The following is a 26047-nucleotide window of genomic DNA, read 5'->3' as shown; positions in this document are numbered from 1 at the left end:
ATGAGCTCAGCCACAGCAGAAGGCCTTGCAGGGCCCTGGGACATGAAAGCAGCTCAAAACCTGCCGGTTTTATTGGTCAAATGATAACCAAGCAAACAAGTCCTGTTCCTTATTTCCTTTAACTCTGCTAGTGCCCATTCCCATCCCAGGCTTTCAAAGCATCAGAAATGCAGGGATTCAACTCAACAGCCTCGAATTAAGCCTGGTATACTAGATGAGAACCAGAGATATGGCACTGTCGAGAGGGTAAGAGCACCCAACCACCATGCCCTGCTTGGTGTCCCATTGCTTCCTGTCCCTCCGAGTGTGCTGCAACTCATGACACTCATCAGATGGCTGTAGGATCCAGACATGCTCTCTGACTTGAGCCAGATCCATCTCACTTGGTCTTCTGTTTGTGCTCCTCTGCCTCTCCATGATTCATGATGCTTCCCCTCTTCCCCGTGACGCTTAGTGCCCAAGAAGCAAACCGCATCTCCTCTCTTATCCTTTATGTTAAGGCATATGACAGCACGGCCACTGACAGGACCAGGCAAGTGCTCTTATGGCTGCAGAAGCCGTTAACATGATGCTCAGCCCCCTCTGAATTCCACCCTCTGCACAGGCACCATGCAGTGCTGGGAAGGAGCTCGTGGGGAGCCAGGCAAGAGCAGGAGATGAGGGCTAAAAGCGGCTGTTGACTTCACTCTCCCATGCGGGTGGAGGCGGTGGAGGTGGAGGGGGCAGCATTTATTTCCAGCTGCACTCATCTCAGTGCTGAGATTTTATAGCAAACAGCAGGAGGGGGGGAGTGGGGAGAACCAAAAAGGAAAACGGCAGAGACTTTGCAGGAAAACATGTTAAGGAAGAGGAGAAAAGTCGTTGTCATCATCACAGCCCTGAGACTCTGCTGTTGTTACTGGGGGGGGGGTTAAATATAACAAACGCCGATGCTACTGCAACTGTGTTTCTGCACAGGACACAAGCGTGGCCAAGGGAAATAAGGCCACTTGACCGAGCGGCACACGCTAATGTGTGCTAACGAAAGGATGTTACAAAAGGCTGCTTGCAGAGAGCTGCCTCCTAATAAATGGGAAGTTTTTTTCCCTCCCTAAGATTATGTAATGTGTTCTTGCTGCTGCTGACTCATATTTTCCAAAATATATCTGGGAAGGAAAACATATGCACATGTGTTTTAATCTGTTCTGCTTCCCTCTGTATGCAAGAGAAATACATACGAAGATGCACAAGTACCTGCACATGTATGCACGCATGTGCACATTGCTGTGTGCAAGGATGAGAGAGGGACAGCCTGCCACCTGCTCTAAAAAATAGATTAAACCATCACCATTTTCTGGGGCAAAACACATCAACTGTTTAACACAGGGAGTGTGGGAGGAGAACAAGAAACTGGGAAGCTAGGGGGGAGATGGGAAAGCAAGACACAGTGGGCATGCACTGCCTACAACCTCCAGCCAAGCCTAGGCTCTGGGGACCAGACACAGTCTCATGCTGAGCTTAAAATCGAGCTGGGAAAATGGCTTTTGGGGCCACTGTGAGAAGCTGCAAAGAGCTGTGGGCTCAGAGTGGCATCCCACCTATCAGAACCACTCCTGCAGTGGGTGCTGGGTGTAGTGAGGCCTGGGCTTTCTGATAGATCTAGGGTCTTGATCCTGTGTGAATACACTTCCCAGGCTCCAGGTATGCAGTGAAGAAGCCAGGCTCCTCCTGGCTGAAGACTGATAATTCAAAGGCAGTGGTTAGTTTTCAGTATACTTGCTCCCAGGCTGCAGGTCTGAGGTTTCGTTTCTTTGCTCTGCACCTTCACACTTTAAATGCTTTCCAAAGGACCTTCAGATGCTTCTTGCCAAGGCCTCGGTGTCCAGTGGATGGGATCGATCTCCTGCTGGGCTCCACATGAGTTATTCATCTACCCTGGACCACACTGAAAGTCCATCCTCATGTCAGCTCCTGATCACGAAACCAAGGCAGATGCCACGCTGCTGAGAGCTGAGCTTCCCCATAGCCCTGGGTGCCTGTGCCCGTGGGGCTGGGGGCTCCCCGTGTGCCACCATGGTGCCAGGGAGGTGGCTCAGAGCAGGCACAACCATCTTCCTCACCCACCTCCTCCTCTCACCCGTTTCAGCATGAGCCCAGCACCCTATGTCCCCACAGCCCTTCTCAATGGCACAGACATGTGACGTCGCCCCTGACCCTCCTCACTCTATAGGTACCTATGGAGAGGGAAGAGTCCTCCTCTCCCTCCCCCTCTATCACATAGGTTCACACAAACACACACTCCTACATGCAGGCACCATCAGTATTCTGCGTTTCAAGCACCCGGCTTTGCCTGTGTGCAGCACTACAGTAACACAATCCCAATTTAATACCTAAACCCACATCAGTCAGCTGCTGTTTAAAGGCTGCTCTTTCTTGTTTTACAGGCACTTGAAAGCGTTTCATCTGGATTCAAACCCTCTGTCTATAATTGTTACTTTTAAACTTTATTCTCGGAGAACTTCACAAAAGACCAAACATCCAACGTGACAAAACCCTTTGGAATAAACCTGAAAAACAAACATTAAAGATTGATCACACTTTTCCTAGATTATACTAAAACTGTGAAGCTCCACCAGATAAGGGAAGAGAGCTGCGTCAAATTAATCAGCACCTTATCGAGCCAGGAAGAAAGAATTGTATCAAAACAGAAACGTCAGTGCATTGCCTATTGAGGAAAACCTGTTCAGATACGCTGAGTACAACACAGGAGAGTGGAAATATCAGAAACAGCACAGGGAATGTGGTCCATAGAAATCCTGTCAAATGAACCGTTTTCCGATAATGCCAGCATTGGACCAATTTTACTTGACAAAACTTTCCTACAGATATACCCAGCAAGTTGTCCTAGTGCTTATCAGTGGGTAAGAGACTGACCCTGAGGGTATTTCTCTACTTCTCATTTGTGTAGCTGAGGCTATGCTGCATTTTTCAATCCTAAGAAACACCCCAACACACGGTTTGGATCTTTGCTGCCTTCAAAATCCTTGTGCTTTGACTGATTCTTCTCCCAGCGTCTTTCCAGCATGAGCTGCAAACCCCCTCATGGCCAAAAGCTCCGAGCTCCCACAAAGACCCACAAAGACCCAGGAACTGGCACCAGAAGCTTAACCCTCTGGTCACTATAGACACCCTCTGGTCAAACATCCTGAGCATCAAGAGGGAAGTGACGCAAACAAACCCCATCAGCAACATCAGGGATGTCTGTCTGATGCCTGCTGAGGCTCTCCCGTGGCACAGGGCATGTCCAGGATGCTCAGGTACATCCCTGCCCATGTGGCAAACCCGATGACAGTTATCCTCATCATTCCAGGCAGGACCCGCTCCGCAAAGGTCACAAAGGGGAACAGAGCTGGGGACAGAGGACACAGCCTTAAGCAGCAGTAGGACAGGCAGGCACGCTGCCTCCCACCAGCACCACTCGCTCCACCTATAGTCCCCACTGCCCTGCAGCAAGAGCACAGACTTCTTGGTCAGGTCCTAGGGAAGGCTACAGGGCTTCAGGAACAGCTCAGAGACGTCCACAGGATCCCAGAACAAAGCAGCTTGCAGCGCAGCCCCTGCTTCACTTAGCTGGAGATGCTGCCTGAAATAGCAGCACAGCGTTGCCGGGATTCTATACACTACGTTAGACACGTTTTAGCTGACGCGAAATAAGGGGCAGGAGCTAAATCACATGGGACCTTCCACAGGGGCACGGACAGACCCTTCTGCTCGTGCAGTCTGCTCCCAAATCACCCCAAAGCTCCTGCTCCAGCTCCACCATTAACCCCCTCCCTGCCCCGCACTGCCCTCTGACCACAGCGGGCCTCAGTTTCCCTGGCTGTGATGCCAGCACACTTAAAGGAGCACACTCCTGTGGAATTTGCTATGTGAATAAACCAGAATCAGTCAAATCCAAACCTAATTCTTTAAGTACCTCCATGCAGGTGCTCCTTCACCCCTTTAGGCTCTCTTTCGGTAAAGCTCTCAGGCCTGCTCAACACAATCATCCCAGGAGAGCTCTGAGAGCTTCTTGCCCTAAGCTCTGCTGTCCTAGTGAACATGCCACCAGTGTGGTGCTTCCAAAACACAGGGATACTCCACAAAACTGGAGATAAGCAGTCGAGGCTGCATGGTCCTTCACTGGTGAGGACAGCAGGGTTAGAGACAACCATCCATCTGTAAGCTCTTTCAGATTAAGACTCATTTCTACTCAGGAAAGAAATTCAACCATAACCAAGAAACTAAACACAAATAAATCATGGCTCCTCCAGCAGCTTTTCCTCCAGAGCATCTATTTTTAGTGAGAAGCATCAATCACCACAGCTTGCTGTCTACAACAGTTCCAACAGGCAAAGTCCTGCTGCACAGCTGTGCCAACATGGGCACACATGCATGTGCCAGAGCCACCATTCCTGCCTCCTGAGCACAACAACGCTCCACGGCTGCAGAACACAGCAGAAAAGGAAAACCAGGAACTGATGGGTCTCAGCTATGCCTCAGTAATGGGTGATATTCCTTTTCTAGAGCTGGGAAAGAGGAGTCACAAGGGGGTGAAAGACCATGCCCAAGGCCATGCAGTGAACCAGTGGGAAAGCCAGGAACTATCCTCTGCCATCGCTGTAGCCCCTGGTCAAGCACCCTCTGCACAACAGGACAAATATTACCCAGTGCCTGTCATCAGGGAGTCTTCCTGAGGCTTTCTAACTTGTGGTCATTGGAGGGTCCACATACAAGAGACAAATCCCTGCATCTTACCAGAATAGCTCTCATGACGTTTCACTGGAGATGCACATGGAGCACAAACATCACCCCCCGCTGAGAAAGAGACACATTGTGAATGTAAAGGAAGAGAGCCTCCCTCCCTGCTGTGAGCAACATACAGCACACACATGATACATACCTACATGCAAGCACTGCACACAAAGAGCACGGGGTCTCCCCTCACAACCAGCACTCCTTAAATAGAGCAATCAAAGGATGACAGCAAGATGGCATGAACAACACAGGAGAGGGGTTCCAGGCACAAATTAAAACAAAACCAAAGAAAACTTACATGGATTTGGGGCAATTTCCCTTCAGACATTACGCACAGCAGCTGGGCTGTGTACTGATACCTGATCCAAAAAGGAGTATAGGCACATAATGCAAAGCGATGGGGGCAGCAGTCAGGTGAACATGAAGCTCTCAGCAGCAGTCATGTATGGGATGAGAAAGCACCTCTGCATTCCCACAGCAGGGATCGCACTGGGCACATCTTCATTCACTACAAAGCAGAAGCGAGTGCCGCGCTGCTGCTATCCTGGGTGAAAATCCAAATGGAAGGGCAGGAAAGAGCTATCAAGCCAGAGACTTCTGAGCTGCCCCAGCCCCCTTTTAACTTGTTGTGTGAGATTTAACACAGAGGTGGGGAACAGGCAGGGTGAGGGAGGAAGCCTTTCAAAACCCAAAAGGGATCCCTCTTATTAGGCTTAAAGAAAGCATTTAGAATCACAGGGAACAGGGGACTGGCAGGGATCATCCTGACACACATGCTGTTTCCAAAGCCCCCAAAGAGGGGAAAATGCACCTTCCCCACGGCAAGAAGGGGGCCTGAATCTGTAAGACAGCAGCTCGCCGCTCGGGAGGAACAGACTTTTTATGGACTGTGTGGAACAGGGTTGCTATGATACAGTCAGAGGCATTTCCATGAATCCTGTGGCAAATAACATTGAATCCTGCTTAAGCAGACAAACAGCAAGGCAGGTCTCGCATCACCCAGCCTCAGCAAATACACAGGAACAATCACTGACAGAGATTTTATGCATTATAAAGATGCTACTTGCATACAAATGACTACTTTTCTTTGGGGCCATATTTTCCAGAGGGTCAGTGCCTGGATTCATTTAAAGGAATGACCCCTCTTCCCAATCCCTGGGCTTGAGCATCCCCACAAACATGAAGAACTCAGTGTTCACTGATGGGGGGAGTTATGGGGCTGACCTACCCCCAGGAACCCTGCCACAACCAGCCACATACATGACCCCCGTCTTCCCACAGAGCTCAGGGAGAAGGAGGCCTCCGCTACATGTTTGTGCACTATAAAATACCTACACCCCAAATTTCACGAGCACAGTCACTTGTGAGGACAGCGGGTCTACTGGAAGTGACCAGGACCGCTGTCACCCCAAACAGCTGCTCATGCAGAGGGGCACAGATGGAGCTGTTCGTGAAAGCCCGGAAGGACAGAACTGTTTAACCCAGTGGGAAACAGAATCAGAGGGAGAAAACTACACAGACGGGGCTGGGGGAGATGGCTCAAGGCCTCTTTGAAAAGGCAGCCACTGAGGACTGGGGGTGGGAAACACAGACCACCCTTGCTCACTGTTCAGCTCGTTTCCTCTCTTTCCCCCGAAGCCCAACACGAAGCCTGATAGAACAGGAACGATGCTGCCACAATAACAAAGTTTTCTGCTCCCAACTTTCAGGCTCCTATTGCTCTGCACAAACTGCTTTTCCCAGCCTTTGGGAGGATAACAGGCAAGAGAGTTGCAATAGAGTCACACTAATTCTCTCAAGCACATTCCACAACGGCAAAACCCATGCTCCCAGTGCTCGCTCCCCGGGAAGCTGAGCGTGCTCAGCACCCACGTCCTCCCCATGCATCCACTGGGCAAACATCCCCTAGGAGCACACACACGGCTTCGTCAAGGGACCCGAAGGTCCCATCAGGTCCCAACACACGCAGTTACACACCCTGTGCACACACACACCTCCCAAATATCACCCGAGAAGCACACACTCTGGATCAAGGAATGCACTTTGCATATGCTAGAAAACCACATCAGGTACTGAGTGTTCCTCATAGAAACCTTATTGAAGGGTAAACCTCCATACGAGAGAGCAAACCTTGAGGAAAATAACGTTACATCCCAATCTTAACTCGCTCTTTTATTTTGGTTTAGATTTTTCCTCTCATTTTTCCACCCTTATTCCTCCAAATCACTGTGTCGCTTGAAACCATCTCCCTGAAGGGATTGTGTTGGCTGCTGTTTGATTGATTCCCTTTTCCATGGTGATCTTAGCTCATTTATCCTGTTTCCAGGTGATTCTGCAACCTATAAAACTAATGACATACAATAGCTAACAGTGCTCTGTGCTCATTTATTGTATTTCCAGGAGATTCTGCAACCTATAAAACTAATGGCATACGATAGCTAACAGGAAAACAAAGCAAATTTGAACTGTTTAACAACCCAAACCATCCTCAGCATCAGATTCATCATGTTTTGCTTAATAAAAGGAAGATTCCCTCCGTCTCTTCTGAAGTGAAGCCGATGCCTTTTGCACAGAGAGCTACAAGTGAAGAGGGGCAAACGGAGCCAGCAGGCACCGGAGCATCTTCGCTGCTCTTCTAATGGGTCTTCTACCCATGAACATGGGCTGCTGCCACTAAACCCTTCGTGTCAGCTTTGGGGGCTGTCACTACCCCAGCACACAGGGAAATGTTATTTACAGCTAAAGCCACTTTGAAAGTGCCAGATTTGCAGCATTTAACTCCATTTCCAACCATGCCCCCAATCAAAACCAGTTCCTAAGCTCGGCTATGCATTTAACTTGCAGCAGACAGACTCTCACGTGGCAGTAACTACATGTCTCCAAGTTCCAGCCATGTCTTCATCAGTCAGTTCCATGATTATTTGGGTTTGCCCCATTAGAGGAGGACATCAAATGACTAACAGACAGGTGGAATTAGCATGAACTGGTTAAATTATCACACGCAGTGAACATCAGCAAGAGATGGAAACATTTCCAAACTGTCACTATTTTGGTTTGAGCAATTCTGTTTTTTCCAGAGGGGAAAATAAAGCATAATACATAAAAAACTTCTCAACATTTCTAACAGAGACCTATTTTCGAGAGGAAAAGCCATTCCTCTCTTCAGACATTCCCTTCATATCCTTTCTAGACTTCATGCACTGCCACTGGAAGCCCCCGTCAGCTCCCGAGCAGTAAACACTGCAGTTCTGGTCTCCACAGAAGGACCTCTAACTACTGGACACCTTTTCAGCAAGCCCATAATATACAACTTGGCACTTCGTTTTCAAGAAAATCAATGTAAATAAAGTCACCCAAAGAACCTGTCTCAAAATCTTGTTATCCTTGAGGTGGGCAAAGATTTTTCTTACATGCATTACCAAAAAATTATATAGATACGCACACACGTACGGATACAGGGAAGGAAAGAAAGGCAAAACAGACTCTCTAGAGAAATCAAAGCAAACCCCAACCCCTCCGTATCTGTTGCTTTAGCAAAGAAAAACAAAGCATGCATCCCCCTTTTCCTCTTTGATCCCTCCTTCCCAATGTGTAGAGATAGAAATCACATACAAACAGGAAAAAACCCCACCAGGTTACGTTTCAGTCCCCCTCTCATCTTTAAAGAAAGAAGCAGCTACATCAGTGTGGCCACAGAATTTGGAGGCTTTAGGGCTGAGTATTGAGAAATCAAGTCAGAGCATCAAGCAACACAGATAAAGCAAGTCCAATTTCTCTCCCCCCTTTTTTTTTGGTGGCTGAATGTTATTTTAGCAAAGATTTAATCCTCTCATAAGATTTCTCATCTCCTTCCCCCCCAAAAAAAACATCCAGAGCTCAATTCAATTGCAAACACCAGCATCTCTCACCTGGAAGCTACATGGTTACTCAGATACTGCACATTAACTGCTTGCTAGAAATATCACACCAAATGACTTATTATTCACTGGAGCCCCTATTTTAAAGGAAGCAAACAACCCAGCCATGCTTACCACAGAAAGATATTTTCACTCTGCTTTTAACTAAACAGGAACAGCTCTATCTCACCAGCACAGAATGATAGAGGAATGGATTACTATTATTTATCACATTTAAAACCCAGGCAAAAGCAGCTACACTTACAGGCATACTTAAAAGACAAGACATGACAAAAGATTTAGGGAGAGATAATATACCAACGTCATACATATCACAGCGAGGCCATGTTGAAGCTCAACGCGATTCCCCCCTCAGTAAGCAATCTCTCTCTGTCTCTCTCTCTCTCGCCTTTCTCTCGCGCTCTCGCGCTCGCTCTTGCTCTCTTGTTGAATTGCTACTGGTAGTAGTAGTAGCCCCCAACAGCTCAGGAGAAAAAATCCATTAACGAGTGCCCAGGAAGAACATGAGTATGACATTCACAAGCAATAGCACCACGATCACTGCAAAAACGACCACCGTTTGAACATCCAAGGTCATGGTGCAATGCAGAACACTGTAGTGTTCAAGATGTGGGGCTGGTAGATTTGGAGAAGTCAACCTCTGCTCTGTAAGACTGTCCATACATCCACCATGCTAGAATAGAGGAGAAAACTGTTCCTGGTTTTGGTTTTTGCTCGTAATGCTTTGTGGTCTGCTTAGTTTCTCCCCCTATCTGCTGTCTCTAGCTCATTCTGGAGCCCGCTAAGTGAAGCATCATCACAACCCGTGAGCACTTAAGACGCAAAATCCTTCCTTTAGGAGAAGAAAGCGAGCGCTGTCTGCAAGCTTCTCCCTCGCTCTCTTTCCCCCTCTCTCCCGGTCTCTCTCTTGCTGGCTGGCTTGCTTTTTAATTCGTCAAGCCAGTGCAGATAAGGAGCCTGTGTGAGTGTGACAGCTCTGCAAGCTGCTGCGGCTGCATCTCTCGGAGAGGAGCGAGGCGGACCCTTGCGCATACAAATCAGCTCCGGTGACCAGCAGTGAAGGGATCCTGGCTGTCACTCAAACGCAGGAGGAAGCGCTGGCTCCATAAATATGCGACTCTTCCGCCCGCCGAGGCAGGAGCACCGCGCACGCAGGTTCTTCCCCTCCGCTCCTGCCGTTGTTCGGGGCCGGGAGCCGGCGGATCCCAACGCTGAGCTCCGGGAAGGCGGCTCCGGGCTTTGTGTGCGGCGCAGCTGCGGCCGCTCCGTGCGCAGGGACTCGTCTGTCCGCCTGCGCCCGGCTTCGCGTGGGAAATAAACCCCGGCAAAGAGCCGGTGCTGGTGGGAGCCTGCTCACAACAGGTAGGGGAGCAGGAGAGGGAGCAGGGAAGAAAGGAACGAAAAGGCAACCCTGGTGACTTGGGAATTCGCTGTGAGCCTTTAACGTGGGAATTCTGCAGGAGAATCCCTTTTTATCTCAGGGTAATATTCACATCATCCCATCATAGATCTATCGCACAGCTTCTCGCCTCAGCACTGGGCTTCTCCGTGTTAAGAGTTAAACTGAATTCCTGTTTTACAGACAGAGATGTATAAAAGGGGGGTGGAGGGGACGACAGGACAGGGAAATTCATTCCTTCTTCATTCCTACAGTAAATCCACATACACGCCCAGGGTTGATGGTCCAGGTGCCAGCTGCTATCCCAAACCGCACTCTCAGATCCCAGAACCAGTAGTTACCTTAGAGAAGCATCACACACACACAGAGTGATGTGCCCAGCTGGGAAAAGCAAATGATTCCACAGACAAATACAGAAATGGTGCTAGTGCATGTACATTAAGCAGTGAATTGTGCATAGAGGGGCTGTTCACCAGCACCTTCTAGGAAACCTGCTCCTTTGAACACACCCAGGACAGTCACACACAGGCCAACATGCACCAAACAAGCTCTTAGGCAGTTCTCCAGGAGCAAACAGCAAGAGTTCAGGAGGAATTTCATGTTAAAACCTGAACAGGCAGGGCCTAGATTTGACTCGCCTTTTTCCCACCACAGCATCCTTCCAGGGCACTCAGAGAAGGGACAAGCAGGATTATGCTCCTACCCCCACTCACCATTCAAACCAACACTAACCCAGCTGCTTACTGCAAGGTGTATTTCATTTTCCTTCCTCTGCTCTATGGCTTGCTGAGGGCTCGCTCAGACGCAGCAGGCTTCTACATCCACCCCACACCACCAAAGGAGAGACAGTGTCTGGTGGGTGAGGGCTGAGTGTCTCAGCCTCCACTGAGTGCTTGTGAAGACCAATGCTCACCCCATGCTCCATCCTCCTCCTTTCTGACCCCCCTGTAGCACATGAGGGCTGTGATGTGCCCACAGACACAGGGTGAGTTGTGTTGAGCACTGCTAAATAAGAACGGTTTGGGTTAATCAGGTAGTCCTTTTCTTCTCTTTTTCCTTCAGTGTGGTAACTGAAAGCCAGAGGCTGCCTCTCAGCAACCGAGACCCTTACTCTGTTCAAGTGGAGAATTTCTCACTCAGGAGGACAGTGAAAGGTGATTTTTCACCTGTATATTGGTAAGAAGCTGCTCTAACCCTGCCCCAGGCAGGAAGCCCCATTAGCACATGTGCCCAGATGATGGATCTGCCTGATCATCAGCATCCAGACCTGCATCTCCTATCAAGGATGCATTTTTGGATAGCCTGCCTGTCTAATGCAGTTTCAGACTAATCAGAATAGAAAACATAAATTAGATGTGGAGTATTTATTACTGTTACAATCATTTCCCAAAACAGTGCAGGCAATTTTCCAAAAGCCAAGCCTGACCTCCCACAAACGCCCAGGAACTTCCAGTTTCAGTCTCAGTAACAGCAGTGACCTCTCCAAAACACACAACAGGCCCAAATTTAGAGACATCTTTACAGCCAGTTCATCTTTTCCTCTGAACTGCAATGAGCACAGAGGGAGCCTGAGTTAGACGCAGCCTCAGATCCAGCCTTAACTCGTACAGGAGGCACAGCAGAGATATTCCCCCTGCCCACAGCAGCCTGGGGGGTCTACAGCCACCTCCACAGCCACAGCCCATCCATCACTTTGATCTGCGCTGTTTGTGTCCTCTTAACGCCAGGAATGGGATGTGACCACACGCTATCAAGGCAGATTCTGCTGAGCCTTTGCTTATAGACAGAGGGAGTGAAAATTAGGCAGGTAAAAGCAGCAGAGGCCTAAGAAATATCGAGAAAAAGGTGCAGTGGCTACCAGACATGCTCAATAGTTACTTCCGTAGCTGAAGAAGAGGATTTCATCACAACCAATGTGCCTGGCAGGTCTCAGGCAGTCACTCTGCAAGAGCTGAGCCAGTCACAGCACAGGGGAGGGCAGAGACTATAAATAGAGGCGGCGGAGCCACCCCCTGCCTGCTGCAGGCAGGAGGTCCCCCCGATCCCGCTCATCACCATCAGCTCCTGCGTCACCAGCGGCTGTGCCCAGCCCGGCTGCAGGCGCTGCCGCAGCCCCGGGTCCGGTACAGCATCCTCCTCCCTTGTCCTGCTTCACAGCAAACACCCCAAAGGATCGGGGGGCGCCCCATCCACATACATGTGTATGTGAATGAGGGGTGCCCAATTCACATACACGTGTGAATATCCAGTGAAAGCTGTGTGTGTATCAGCCACCAAGAGTGATCAGCACAGATTTACTGCATCAAAGCTTCCTTCTAAATGATATTCACAGTATTCCCAATAGTACTTGCTGCTTTATGTAATTTGCCATGCCTTCTGCATGTACCAAATGTTAATTCTACTACAAAAATGGATGGTACCTTGTCTTCGAAGCCTCAGAAAGAACACCTACACATCAGGGCTTTATATAAAACCACCGCAGAGTTTTTAACTCCGTGCAGTGCTTTCTGAAAAGTTCCCTCTAACCTTCGGTAGAGCCGAGCTGAGGAGCAAGAAAAGATTTGTTCCAGTTACATAAAATACCACCTCCCCTCCCAGTACAGCACATGCCCTTACACTACAGCAGCTTGCAGGAGCACAGTAATGCAAGATCAGCGCTGGCTTCTTCTGTATCAGAAAGCAGTTCTGAACCCCAGCACCTCTCCAGCAGCACATTAACTAAGGAAGGGGCCAGGGCTTCCTCTAATACATCACTTACACCTCTATCTAGACAAAACCTGCATATACACATATATAGATACGTTTATATCCCAAATAACAGACAAATCAGAAGGGCCCCTACAAAAACATTAATTACAACATGGTAATTTTGAGGCAAGCCTCTGATGCCAACTCTTCACTCCTTATGTGTGTGCAACACACTGGGCTCAGACTTGTGACCACGACTCCCTCCAATGGATGTCTCCAGCAATTAGCACAACCCACTACTTCCAGCTGAACAAATACAGCTCTACTCAGGAGTGAGGATTTATGATTTGGATGCTTAAAGATCCCACATTCCATCCCCACTGAAGGGGACACCATCCCCACGTTAGCTGGCAGGATCATCCCGTGGCATTGTGGCTGAACAGGGCTTCAGCTCCAATTCCCTGTTCTGCCATAGATTCACCGTGCAGATGAACCTCCACTGAGGCCGTCTCCTGACATGCAGAGGCATCTGTGTTTTCTAACACATCAGCACCATCTTCCATTAACTGCAAAAATGAGCCACTAAATCTATAACCGCAATGCAGACACAGTGAATACCAGTAAGGCTGTCGTAGTGGAGCTCTGGGACCTGGCATGGGGACCCCAGCTCTGCCAGGCCAGGAAAACCTGCTGAGCAACATCAGTTGGCCAAAAGAGATGAACCTTTCTGTGAATTAGGGAAAGTTTCAAACAAATCCCACAGTCTCATGATTCGGAGTGGGAATAAAAGTATGACTTGTGTGGGCCTGGACGAACCATGGCCAAGGGGGAAACAGCTATGGGCAGTTTTTTACTGTTCCCCCTCTGAGCACAAGCCCTGTCTCAGACCTGTATTTCACCATGAGAGAGGTTCAATCTGCATTAATACTGCCGCAAAGAGGAGCAGTCAGCAGGGATGTGTGGGCAGGAGATGGGAACTGCTCCTCTATTCCCAGTCTCCTCTGCTGGGCACTCACTGACCCCATCAGGCATCATGTGGGGTTTGAGTCACAGACTCCATTAGAGATTATAAAACCATCAAATTAAGTATTTCTTTTCTAAATCTGGCCAGGAATTAAGGTCAGGGTTTCAGAGATTAAAGGCCAGTGGGATTATCATTTGCTAACTTTCCAAACAGGAGGATTTTCTTAAACCAGGACTTGCCTCTTTTTCCCTTCTCTTCACAGCAGCTCTGCCACAGAGTCCTCTATCCCATCCTTCAGCCAGATGGGATGCACCAGCCTACGAGCTGCAGCAAAGGGCAGTTTTGTTCTGAATAATCTTCATTATCTTGTATGTTCATTGACCGGCTTCACAGGAAGCTTTGAAAATCCCCAAATGCCGAAAGTTCGTTATCCAAACTGAGGTATGGAGAAAGACTTTTGGCACTTAAAAGATTATCTTTCCAGTCACCTTGCCTGCCCACTCCATCTTCAACAGGAAAGCTTCCTCATGGTCCACATCAGCTTGGGACTTTCTTCCAGTAATTCCCTCTACTTCCTTTTTTCATCCTTTTCCCTTTTCTTTACGCTACACATCTCCCTTAGTAGCTTTTATTCCACCTCACCCCTGCCCCAGCCCTCCCTCCCGCAGCAGCTCAAGGGCCCTCTACCATAGAGACACACCAGAAACAAAGCGCTGTGGTGGCTGGAGCAAGCACAGCTCCCTCCAGCATGGTCCACACTAACCACACAACACAAGTGAGCAGATTCACAGCACAGCTAGACAAGAAATGATTCATTTACAGAACTAACAAAAATACAATTACAGAGAGACAAAGGGGGAAGAAGGAGAGGTGGGCAAGGATAAGATGATGATCTCAAAAGCTGCTGAGGCATAAATAGACTTCAGAGGAGGAACTGTATGAGAAAAGGCTGAGTCGAGAGCCTGCAAAGCAGTGAAATGAAAGAGAAGGTGGATGGGGAAAACAAAAATGAGAATTTCACCAAAAGATGGGAAGCATCACCCTGACATCTACACCTTACCCTTGGTAGATACGCTATATACAGACACACATTGCTCAGGGAAGCTCTAGTGGTAAACTCTTACCCATTCCTCACCAGTTCTATTTTTATCTCAGGAAATAAGAAGTGACAGACAACAGATTTATGGCCTCAGTGCAGAGACTGATTTATTTATAACCATTTATTTTAATACTAAAGGCCAGACAACAGTGCAAGGTAGGCCAGGGAGGTTGCCATATGCTTGTACACCAGCCCTGCTTAACCACAACCATGTTCCAGATGAACAGGTCTGAACCCCTTGAGCAAAGGGCAGCAGTGACATGTCAGGTACTAACCTTGCACCACATCTGGAGACCTCAATTAATACTGGTTCTTTCTACAGACAGAGCCAGCATCTCAACAGATGGTGCTCTTTCCTCTGCTGAAGAATTTAAAGCACTTGCATGATGCTGTGAGGGGGGAAATAAAGCCCAAACCTTGTCACTGTTGTTACAAGGTACCCAGATGCTTCTTCCAAGGTACCCTGACTAGGCATCACCTGCATCCCAGCATGGCTTAGTGCATCCCTGCTAACATGCTGTGCCACACACACACAACTGCAAGGCTCTACCCCAGCATTGGCTGAACCACAATGGGGAGTGATGTACAGATATCATCAGTTTTCATAGCTTTTGTAACACTACACAGTGCAGAAACGGCACTGGGAGCGAGCCTGTCTGGGGGTGGATTTCATTGTGCTTGTCTGGATTGCAGCAAGAACAGAGCTGCTATTTTTGAGTTTACTTGAACTTGAAGCATTAAGACAAACTAAAATCTCATGCCCCCGGCAATCATGGTGCAAGTGCTCTCTCTTCTCCTTGCATCTGTTCTGCACCCCAGCCTGTGCTCTAGAAGTAACCTGAGACTCCCAGTTTTGAAACAGAAAAGGAAAACCCCCTCAAATGCAGCAGAGGTCAGATGTGGTGACACCAATTACCCTCATCACAGAGAGACGCTTCAGGGAGCCATGAAGCTCAGTTTAAAAGGACTCATGGAATCCAGATTTCATTTGCACCTTACATAAGCTCTCTTTTGCCTGAAAAAAAAATGGCCTAAAAGAACACACAGACATTGACTCCTTAATTTTACTTCTCAAGCTTCTGGGCTTGCAATTGAGCCTGAGAACAAGATAACGATGCAAAGCCCGAACAGCAGAGAAATCCAAGACAATTCCCTTCCTTCCGCTGCTCCCTCTGGGAACTCTTACGGGAACTCCAGTGCTCCTGCTCTCATTTCTGACATTAAATTGCAGAGATCTGCACATCAACACATGCCTGGCCAAAGTGTTAAGTGAAGAATCACTGCTAGAATTTCCCTTACGAACCTCAGTGTTGTCCTGGACAAGTACAGCTGCAGACACAAAGAGAAAGCTCTCTGCTATGAAAAGCAGAGTGTATTTCAGCTCTGCCACAACACAGGAATGTCCTTTGAAATCCACTGCATCCCATTTCCTATGCAGTTAAAAAGCAAACCTAACAAAGTATTTTCACCTGCTTAAGCCCGCAGAGGTCCAGCCATCAGCAGTGAGATGCTGGGCAGAATGGAAACGGCGTGATCCATGATGTATGTACTGAACAACAATGTCAGGAACCACACAGGGAAGAAAGCAGAACAGAAGTTGCTCTTTCTGGATCTGCTCTGTGCCTTTGCTGACTGACCTGGCAGAAGGGGTGGGTTCAGTGAGCAGCACCTGCACCAGGACTCTCCCCTCTCCTCCAACCAAGGTTATAATCAGCTCTGCTTAGAGGCATGGCCACATCAGGCCCTGCCCCAGTGCACCAGGAAAAGCACAAAGGCTTCTGAATGTGGAAGCCCTGATGCTTTGCACTCCCTGGGACTTGTGATTCAACTTGTTACTGCTGTTCTGTCAGCCTGAGCTTATGCCGAGGGAAATATGGAATTATCCACCACCTATTTATTAGGAAAGCTGAGCCCAGGCACAGTCCCACGACTTGCTGTGAGTCATGACATGCTGTGGCAGATGGGAGCAGAAGCTACGGCCCTGCTTCATGCAATTGGCTGAGGCTGGTTAAGAAATCCTTACAGCCCTCCTCATTCTCCTTCTGTTGGCTTTGGCTTCCCTGGGTTTATCCTTGTCAAGATATTGAGTAAAGAAACAACCATCTTATTAAGAAGCTGACCCATGGGTCTCATGTTCTTCACACAAATTAACCTAGAGAATTAGATATATTTCATACAAATCATGTTCTCCTCCTCTCTCTGCCTCCCCAAAACAGGAGAGGGAACAGCCTATTGAATCTGGCATTCTTTTAATGAAGAAAACGATGCAAGGCAACCTAATGAAGTGGGAATTCCAGCTGGATATCACTCACTGTACGAACAGCACTTAAAATGCTCATTTTTATCAGCAATAATATCAGCATTAAAAGAAGGAAAAAGAAGTTTATGGCTTTTTCTCCTGCCTCCAAATGAGGCAAATGAATGCCAGCAGCTTTCATTTCCTATTCCACCCGGCCCAGCGGGATGGCGTGCAGCGAGGCTGCGGTCCCCTCTGATGCCACGCTCCAGCCTGCAGGAGCAGCCAGCACTGCCTCTCGCCCACTGCTTGTGACAATGTGCCACTGCCACGAGCCAAAGGGCCGCTCGCTGTGCGGGATCACACGCACAGACCTGCCTGCTGGGGACATGGGAAGAACCTGGTGCTGCGCTAGCCTCCTCCAGAAGCACAACTGCACAATCACCACCAACAGGACAGAGCTAAGGCAGCCAAACCACTGCTCCGAGCTTCAGCAACCTGGAAACAGCTACAGCAGCACTGTGGTGTAATACACTGCACACCCAACATTATCTTGGGTTAAATCCTACAGCGTGGCAGAGCGGGGGAGATACAAGTTGGGGTCCCTCTACATATGAATGCAGCTTTTGAGGTTCAGTGGAAGATCACCAGAGCTCCAGACCAGCAGCTGGACTTCATTTCTCACCCACACCCTCCCCACCAGGCCACACTGGAGACTTCAGAGCCTGAAAGCAGCTCCCAGATATGCTGCTCCAGCAACACTCATCTCTCTTTCCCTGCCCATCTTACATAATAGGCAACTTTATTTATTTTTTCATAAGATGTCTTTTCATAACAATAGAAACTATTGGAGACTGAGATAACTTGATGAATTTCTCCTATTATCTAAGAGCTTAGTCACGCGGGGAATTAGTCATGTTCAAAATAACAGCCAGGCTCAAAGAGATTCAGAGCAGCCATTCTGGAGCAGGAGCAGTTAATGTCATAAATACATTAAGATGTCAGCTTGAAGCATTTCAGAGATTTTTCAAGAAGTGTTTAAAAAAAGAAAACCCCTTTGAGTAGCTACAAGGAATCCGGTTCCTCACAGTTAAACCAGCACTGTGCAAACCTGCTGGGCTCAGACACTGAGACCCTGCACGCCAGAGGGACAGATGGACTTGGTGACCACGCAGCGTGTGTGGTTTCCCAGTGCGTGCATCCTGCTCTGTGCTCTGTGAAATACTGCCTCACATTCCCATGGCACCCTCCAAGCAATGCTCTCAAAAGGTTTTCCAGACATCCCTGATGCATCATCAAGACGCACCTCAGGAGACAGGGAAGTTATCAGCCTGTCTGTTATCCAGCATGTAGGAACCGGGGCTCAGAGCCATGGTTTGTACATGGGGCTTGAGCCAGGCCTCCTCCAAATCCCTCTGGGACTGACACAAAGGCAATCCTCAGCATGTATCAGGTATTTACCCAGATACTTTTATTACCATAACATCAACTCTTTCTTAACCTGGACACTTACTGTGTATTTGTACAGCAGCACTAGTAAGAGACTGTAATTGGAAGGTTAAAGAAGCCCCAAACTGGGACTGAAACGGGGAACAGAACATAAACCATGTGGGTGAGAAGAATCCCACTCAGAAATGCATTTGGTAGGACTGGCTTGAGGCTTTGGGAGCTCCACAGCATCACAGCACTCACGGAACACTCCAGTGCATTCAGAGCTCCTTCAACCCAAGAATCAGCCTCAGAGACAACACAACAACATGCAATAAGGACTCTCCTATGGGAAGAGGAGCTCTTGGCTGAGGCTGAAGAGATGATGCCCAAAGAGCATCCTCTGCGCGCAGGTCACTGCAGTGTGAGCAGAGAGCTCTCTGCTCCCTTTGATCTCTGCAGGAGCCCAGGGTGCTCTGAGCCTTTTCAAGTCCCATTTTTCCCTAATGCCTGGATACTGCAAGATCCCTTTTCCATCCCGTCCTGGCTTCTCTCCACCAGCTGCATTTGCTTATCCACACTTTCAAACATTTCAAACTGCTTCCTTCCACTTGTTTTTTCCCAACTTCACATGGAGCTTTTTGGGATTCTGAAGTACAAATAGTCTCTGTACTTTAAATATCCCATGACGTGCAGACTGACAAGTGGAGAAGAATCAGTAAGGAAAAATATAAGGAGTTTTCTGGCTGCTGCTGAACATCTCCACTTGCAGTAGCTGGCCCTTTAGTCACTGAATCCCTTTTTAGTATATTTTAAGCTGTGATAACTTACAATAGCTCACTTTTTGTTTGCGACAGAAATGTAAAATATCAACAGATTGGTTTTAAATATTTGAACAACATGCACTGTCAAAATATATCTCTATGTGCCTGGAAAAAACCAAACTAAAAGGCTGGGGCTCTGTGTCTATTGAAGCCAATGGCTGCGCTCACTTTACCTTTCACAGGCACAGTATTAAGGCCAGAAGCAGACCCCATGTGAGAAATACCGAGGAAGATGTACACTTGTCTCTCCTGTACCATAGCCAAAGGCTTGGGGGAAAGCTCTGCCCTTGTCAGATAAAAAGCCATTCCAGAAAAGGCTGTATTTAAGCGTGATTTGAACCAACTCATTTGATTATCATGCTGGATCAATAGTCTCTGCGAGGAATGCCTAACGAAATAATGATCGTGCTCCCAATCCCGTCAGATGTGTAGATTTATCCTCATCACGACCAGTGACAATTAGTTTCATCTTTCTAGGTTAGAAACAGATACTAGAGGAGTTTAGCAACTTAGTACCAATGAAGCATGGAAAATACCCTCCTGGGATGCCAGCATAATTGGCAAAGATTAATTGTTTAAGAAACAGAAAGCAGCATATGCAAAGGAGCACAAAAAGAAGCCCCGACAGCTTAATATTACGGAATAATGGTAGGTTTAAGGGGCTGATTTAGAAATAAAGAGCCATCTGCCAGGAAAACAAAAGGTACTATCACTCGTAAAGCATAAGTGACACGCTTCTTAGAGATGATTAACTCTGAAAGGGAGCAGGTCTGATCCTTTAACCCAACCCAGCACTGACAGCAACAGAAAACAGCACTTTGAATAAACCAGTGCTGTGCAGAATTTGGGAGCAATCAGTCTAAAATCCAGGTTTAAACCAAAGTGCCCGAGTAGAACAAAGTCCAAGGATGCTCTAAAATGCATTTCTACTCCTGATCTCTACTTGATACACAGAAAAGAATATGAGAATGAAAAAAGGCAGCTGAAAATCCATAGCAGAGGCTCAGTGCTTGTGAAAACTGGCCCAAATGAAAGGCAAAGGTCCCTCACTGCATGGTAACAGCTTAATGTGTGTGAAAAGATCCAACCTCCACTTAGGAGTAAACTGAGCCATTTTGTATTCCCACAGCACATTCCAGCCAGTAGACTGAGATGATAATATTCACACTGACTTGCTGAAATGCAGCTACTTCTGGTGCGGAGTAACTCATTTGTATAGCACGGTACACCAGCATGGTCCAACATTTTAAGTACTATGAATTAAAGCAACTTACCAATGGGAACAAGAGACAAAATGTGCACTAGATGGAACAGAGCTGGCTGTGCTGGCATTTGGCCAGGCCAGCTGGACCAGGCTGCCTTGTCTTGCAAAGAGAGAGCAGGATTTGCAGGGACGAGGCGTGGCCAGGACCTTGGCTTGGCAGCACATCCAGCAGGAGCTCTGCACGCCCATCGGATCCCTGGACTGCAGCTTCCATCCCCAGGGAGCCAGGCTGCTCTCTCACAAGTGACTGCAAAGATCTCTGCTGCATTTAAGTTATTTGGCTCGGTTTTACTTTGTTTTGTCATCATTTTTTCCCTTATTTCCAGATGATCTCGAGATACATGGAGCATCCTCAACTACTGCTCTGTAAAATACAGAAGCCACCACCCTCTCTTTTATTTTTTCCCTTATTAGAAGGAGCAATATTGGGAAATTCCTGGGTAGAACCTGCTTCAAAATCAATCATTGGAGTTTCCCCCCCAAGATGTTTCGAATTACAGGCTATTCAAGCAAACACTACAAATTCTCTTTAAAAAGAGGCAAAGATTAGGCTAATCAGAACAAAATAACAAAATCTCCCTTATTGCCAGCAGCAAGAAAGGAAGCTGGAAAGATAAGAGGGCGAGAAAGTGTCAAGTCTTGTGCTATGTCAATTAGAAAAGCAGTTTGCTCTGCACCACATCCCTCCCCTCCCACCAGAGCTCATCAGTCACCCAGGAGGAAAGGAAAAAGGATGAAAGAGCCACTTTCCATCCCCACTTTTCTGCCAGTACAGATATCTCTGACAATGTAAATGGGCAAACGGGTGAGAGGTGATTTGTGGTGCTTAGGCACTGGAGGAGAGGGGAGAAGTGCTGATGTGTGGGGCAGGGGGAAGGAAAGCCTGGATGCTCAGAGGGTGGGAGAAGGCGAACCCCCCCCAAACTCTTGCTGGGTGCAGACAAGCCTTAAACAGGACCCCAGACACATTCACTGTGTGCTGCAGGCTGCTGCCTGCACCCCCACATTCGCTTCCAAGCACCAGCTTCAGTCTTCCCGAGGCATAAACCGCTAAGTTCCTGCTTGTGGGAGTGTGGAAGAGGGGATGAGGGCAGGAGTGAGCTGCGCGGGGCGCCACGGAGCTGGCAGCTGGGCATCAGCAGAGAGCGGGCAGCGATTCCTGCTCCAAAGCATCCCTGCTGCCAGCAACATCTGCCGGGTGCCCCCAACGGAGCCCGAACACGGGGCTGAGCCAGGTGACACTGATGCCGCCCGGCACCGGAGGCAGGACCAGCCCGCAGGGATGCCCGGAGGCTCCCGCTGGGATGGAATGAGCCCAGGAAAGGGTAAAACTAAAACCCCCGCAAAACCCAGCGCGGAGAGGGGAACGCAGAGGGAAATGCCTTTGTAAAGCAGAGCTGGGCAAGGAGGGACAGTGGGGAGGAGGATCTCAAGAACCTCATCTCTTCACAGGGAAGTTTCTGATGGAGAACCAGGGACCCTTGCTGCTATGGGGGAACTTCCCTCTGCTCCCCCAGGCAGACACAGCCCCTCGGGGCTCTGCTCCAGGCACCGCTGCAAACTGGCAGCGTTTTCCTTTATAAAGCAGAGCTGTCACTGTTTCAACTGCTCCCCTGAAGCCTCCACACTTCAGAGGAGTGTTTTACAGTCTGATGCAAGCAAAGGCAGCGGCGCTCCGGCTCCCCCCGCACCGCAACTCATCATCCTCAGAAGGGGCAGATCTGACAGGTCCCAGCGGCGGCCGCCCGCCCGCAGCCCCGCTCCGCTGCTCCTCTCCCTGCCTTCCTCGTCCCCAGCTCTTACCCCACACATCCCACATGCAAGCACCTGGAAAACCCTTTGTTTCTCCCCCACAAACCCACGGGTTCACCCTCTGGACCCCCCTTGCCCAGCGCCTGCCAGCGCCGCTCCCCCCTCCCACGCCCCAGCCATGCACACCCTCCTTCCTTTCCTTTAAAATCCCTCTTCTGCTCAGCAGTTTGGGAATGCCGACTCCATAAAATGGCTACAGAGTGATCAATGGTTTCAAGGACAGGGAGTAAAGGAGGAGTCAGGAGATAGGACGGAGGCTTATTTCCCTGGCAAAGTACTGCAATAAGAGGAAAAGAGAAAGCCATAGCTACCTGAACTCACCATTCCTGATCCATCCCTTAGCCACTGCATCTTGCTTCTGAGGATGTCCTTATTATCAGAGAGGGGAAGGGAAAAAAATCCCTACTGCCTGGTGAGGGCTGGCAGGAAAAAAAAGAAGCCCCCCACCCCCACCCGAGCCTGGAGCGTTCAGTTCAGGCAGACATCCCTCAGCCCGGCAATCCCGTGCTGTCAGCAGCACGTTAGTAGCAGCCTCCTCACTACCTGGATTGTAGTTGTTTATTTCAGTCACAGAGCCAGGGCTTTGTGGGGAGGGGGATGTCCTGTTCCTTCCCCTTGCCGTGCTTCCAAACTCTGCAGGAGGGAAGGGAAGGGAAGGAAAGGAAAGGGGGGACCTAGAGGAACTTGGGGAGGGTCCTGGAGGGATCTAGCACACCCCTGCCCGTGGTAGGTCACCCTCATCCCCAGTGCTACAGGACTCCCCAGGCTGCAGAGCCAGAGCCTGCCTCCATGCTCCTTCAGGGGCAGGGGATTTGGTGAATCTGGAAGGGCAGTAAGTGCTCAAAGCTCTCCACATGCAGAGTAAGTCCCTTTCCCACTGAAACTAAAACCCCAGCCCAGCAAAGGGCTATCCCCCCGTAGCAGCCACGCTCCACTCCACACAAACAGCTTTAATCCTCTGCCCATTCCCCTTGCCTTTTGCTGACTTTCTGGTCAGAACAAGGAAACAACAGCCCCCTGCACAGTTAGGAAAGACAAGACAGTCATTAAGCGTTCATCATCCATACGGCCACCCACCACGCCGGGGTACAGGAGATGAGTCTGTCTGGTGCTGGTTAGAAGAGGCGGCGATAGCATATGGGATGTGCACAGCCAACTGGAAACAGGACTGAATCCTCCCAGTTCCTCCAGCTGGGACACGTGTGTCGACATGGTTCTCCCCATCTTACAGAGGGGACATGGAGACAGAAAGGAGTTGGCCAAAGTCACTCCAAGAGGCTGTTGCGCTGCCGCCGCAGTCCTCTACCATCCTGCAGGAGCCAACTGCCTGCAGGAAGGGGCGGCCCATGGCAAGGACTGACACACACCTGAACACAGCCAAAATACCCCACCAGCATCTCCTCTCTGGCAGCTGATGCAGGGAGCTTGAGAGGCAGGAGAGCACAGGTACAAAGCGTGGAGATGCGGGAAATGGCTGACATCCTGCTCTGGGTAGAAAAGCCACAGCCAGGACACACTTATGCTGGATCATCCTGTATAAAGATCCAGTTTTACTGCAAAACCCGCAGAGAAGCTACAGTCTCTCTAACACATTTGCAGAGGATTTAGGGTTGTGTTTGAATGGGGTTTCCTCCATGCCCTCCTGCCTCAAGGGCAGGAAAGCATTTGAATCTCCTGCTCCGACCTCCAGAGGAGGCAACATTTTCCCTGCAGCTGGAGATCGTGAGTCAGGAAGCACCGTGCAGCTCCTCGTGACTGCCGCTTTCTGCTGGTCCTGCACGGAGCGAGCAGAGCCCGCGTGTCTTCACTTATCTATAGAAACAGGACAAAGGGGTGGGATGCTGCCCAGCATCTCTGCACTGCTGGGGCCCCACGAAGCCTGCTCTAGTTAAATCAAGCCATATCCCATCACCTTTTAGATCAGCAGTGACAGCCATCATTATTCCCTAAGATGCTGACGAAAGAGTCAGGAGCCAAACCCTTCTAGACATCCAACTCTGGAATTCTGCCCAGGTTTCCTTTGTTAAGTGACAGAAAGCCCAGGTAACTTCTCACATCCAAAGGAGGACTCCCATCTGAAAATCCCACCTCTGAAAACCATTCTGGAACGGTATCAGCCTGGGTCTGCTCCTACCTTCCTCCCCAGGAGGGCCCAGCCTCCCACTGCACGGGACACATCTCCTCAGCCCTGGTTTTCACAGGGCTCACAGGTACACCATGTGTTTGGATGTCAGTCAGATCCACTGCAACTTCACCACCTCATTCGAAAGCTGTAGGGGTTGAGGAGAGCTGGGACAGAAGAACTGACAGACAGACACACATCCCTAATGCATGGGGCATTGTGCCCTTCAGAAAGTTGGCCTATAAATAAAAGCAATGATCAGGTTATCTGTAACTGAAGGGTAAATGGTTTTTTCTAAAGGAAATACTAAGTGAAAGATGCGTGTTACTCTCAAGCACACACACTAGTAGTACAACAAAGACTGTTACACACAAGATCATCTTTAAAACACACATTGCATCATGCCAGCAATTCCACTAACATCAAAGTTACACTCCTCTTAACCTTGCAATGCAATGCAAACGGAGGGAGCAGTTGTCTGGCACATCCCACGCCACTGCTCTAATTGTAAAGCAAATCTGGAGGAGGAGGAGGACAGTTTTTGTTGAGGCTTGTTACACACCAGCAGAAGTTACTCTGATTCCTCTCCTCCTGCTGTCAGCTCTGCTGAGGCCTGTCAATAAGGCGAATGTCCTCAGGCTCCACCTCTGACCCTTGTTTATGCTAAACTGATTTGAGAAGTAAACCAAAGGTTGCCATGTTCATTCTTGCTCTCTGCAACGGTGACAAAAGGCAGCAAGGGCCAGGGATTAACCAAATCCCTGCATCAGCATCAGTCTGCACTCAAATCCAACCTTGCCCAGCCCAGCAATTCTCTCTGGCACATACAGTCTCAGGAAGAACCCAGCTGTGTTTTCCCTACACTGAGTTTTCACTGCAGGCTCCTGCCCTGGGACTCAGCTGTGACTTCTGCTATGAATGACAGTGAATAGTTCAATATTGCTTGTAATAATTGGAGGCAATCCCTCTATTTCTATAAAGGCACTAAGGCAGGTAACAGAAGGTCCTTTTAGCTGTACCTTCCCCACCCCTCCACTGGCTGTGTGCAGTGGGGATACTCCAGAGCTCCCAGCCCAAGGGGACCATCCTATGTGGCTGCAGACAAGGTCATGCCAGATGATGGGTACATCTTCCCTTTGGGGGGACCCCACTTTGGGCTCTATTAAATGCATATGAGCAGAAGGACACTCACTATCACATCGCACTGCTGAAAAGGCAGAAAGTCATCTCCATCCTGTACCTCATTCAGTATTTTCAGAGTCATGTAAGGCATACATCTGAGACTTGAACATTCCCACTGATACCCACTGTCTGATCCAGTACCTGCAAACATCCCCCCCTGCTCTCCCACAGTTATTCACTACTATGCTGCATTATTTCAGGGTAGTCCTTGGTGCAGATCCCTACTTTTGGGATCCCACACTTGGTGGTTCATTTTCTTGCAACCTGCAAGAGCAGCAAAGGAAGCATAGCAGCATTATAGAGTTTTACCTGTCTCTAATCTTTTCTTGACTGTAC

General features: G+C 49.0%; 2 protein-coding genes across 11 annotated transcripts in view; both read right to left on the bottom strand.

The window, feature by feature from the left end:
• The window catches only part of ARHGEF9 (Cdc42 guanine nucleotide exchange factor 9), a 163700-nt gene that overhangs the window by 92826 nt on the left and 44827 nt on the right, over positions 1 to 26047 (bottom strand). The window contains exon 1 of one of the 10 annotated variants that reach the window (XM_061347751.1): positions 23485 to 23713. The exons of 4 other annotated variants lie outside the window; for them this stretch is intronic. In XM_061347751.1, the coding sequence (XP_061203735.1) occupies positions 23485 to 23631 (147 nt within the window). In that variant the 5' untranslated portion in view covers positions 23632 to 23713. Of the gene's footprint in view, positions 1 to 8990; positions 9142 to 22718; positions 22941 to 23484; positions 23714 to 26047 lie in introns of those variants that run through there. 5 more of the 10 variants (XM_061347757.1, XM_061347752.1, XM_061347756.1 and 2 more) reach the window with 5 other exon arrangements.
• On the bottom strand, positions 9175 to 9923 carry LOC133209255 (uncharacterized). The gene has a single exon (XM_061347767.1). It carries the CDS (start codon positions 9352 to 9354, stop codon positions 9175 to 9177), a length of 180 nt encoding a protein of 59 aa, XP_061203751.1. The 5' UTR covers positions 9355 to 9923.

The sequence above is a fragment of the Neopsephotus bourkii genome, unplaced genomic scaffold (genome assembly GCF_033783945.1).
Source record: "Neopsephotus bourkii isolate Nb327-2 ecotype Australia unplaced genomic scaffold, CSIRO-AGI_Nbou_v1 NB_324, whole genome shotgun sequence".
Taxonomy (NCBI): Eukaryota; Metazoa; Chordata; class Aves; order Psittaciformes; family Psittacidae; genus Neopsephotus; species Neopsephotus bourkii.
The sequence above is the reverse complement of the archived record's forward strand: the minus strand, read 5'-3'. Positions and strand labels throughout refer to the sequence as shown.

Coding starts and splice junctions, on each gene's coding strand:
- LOC133209255 (XM_061347767.1), bottom strand. CDS start 9,354: ATGGACAGTCTTACAGAGCAGAGGTTGACTTCTCCAAATCTACCAGCC.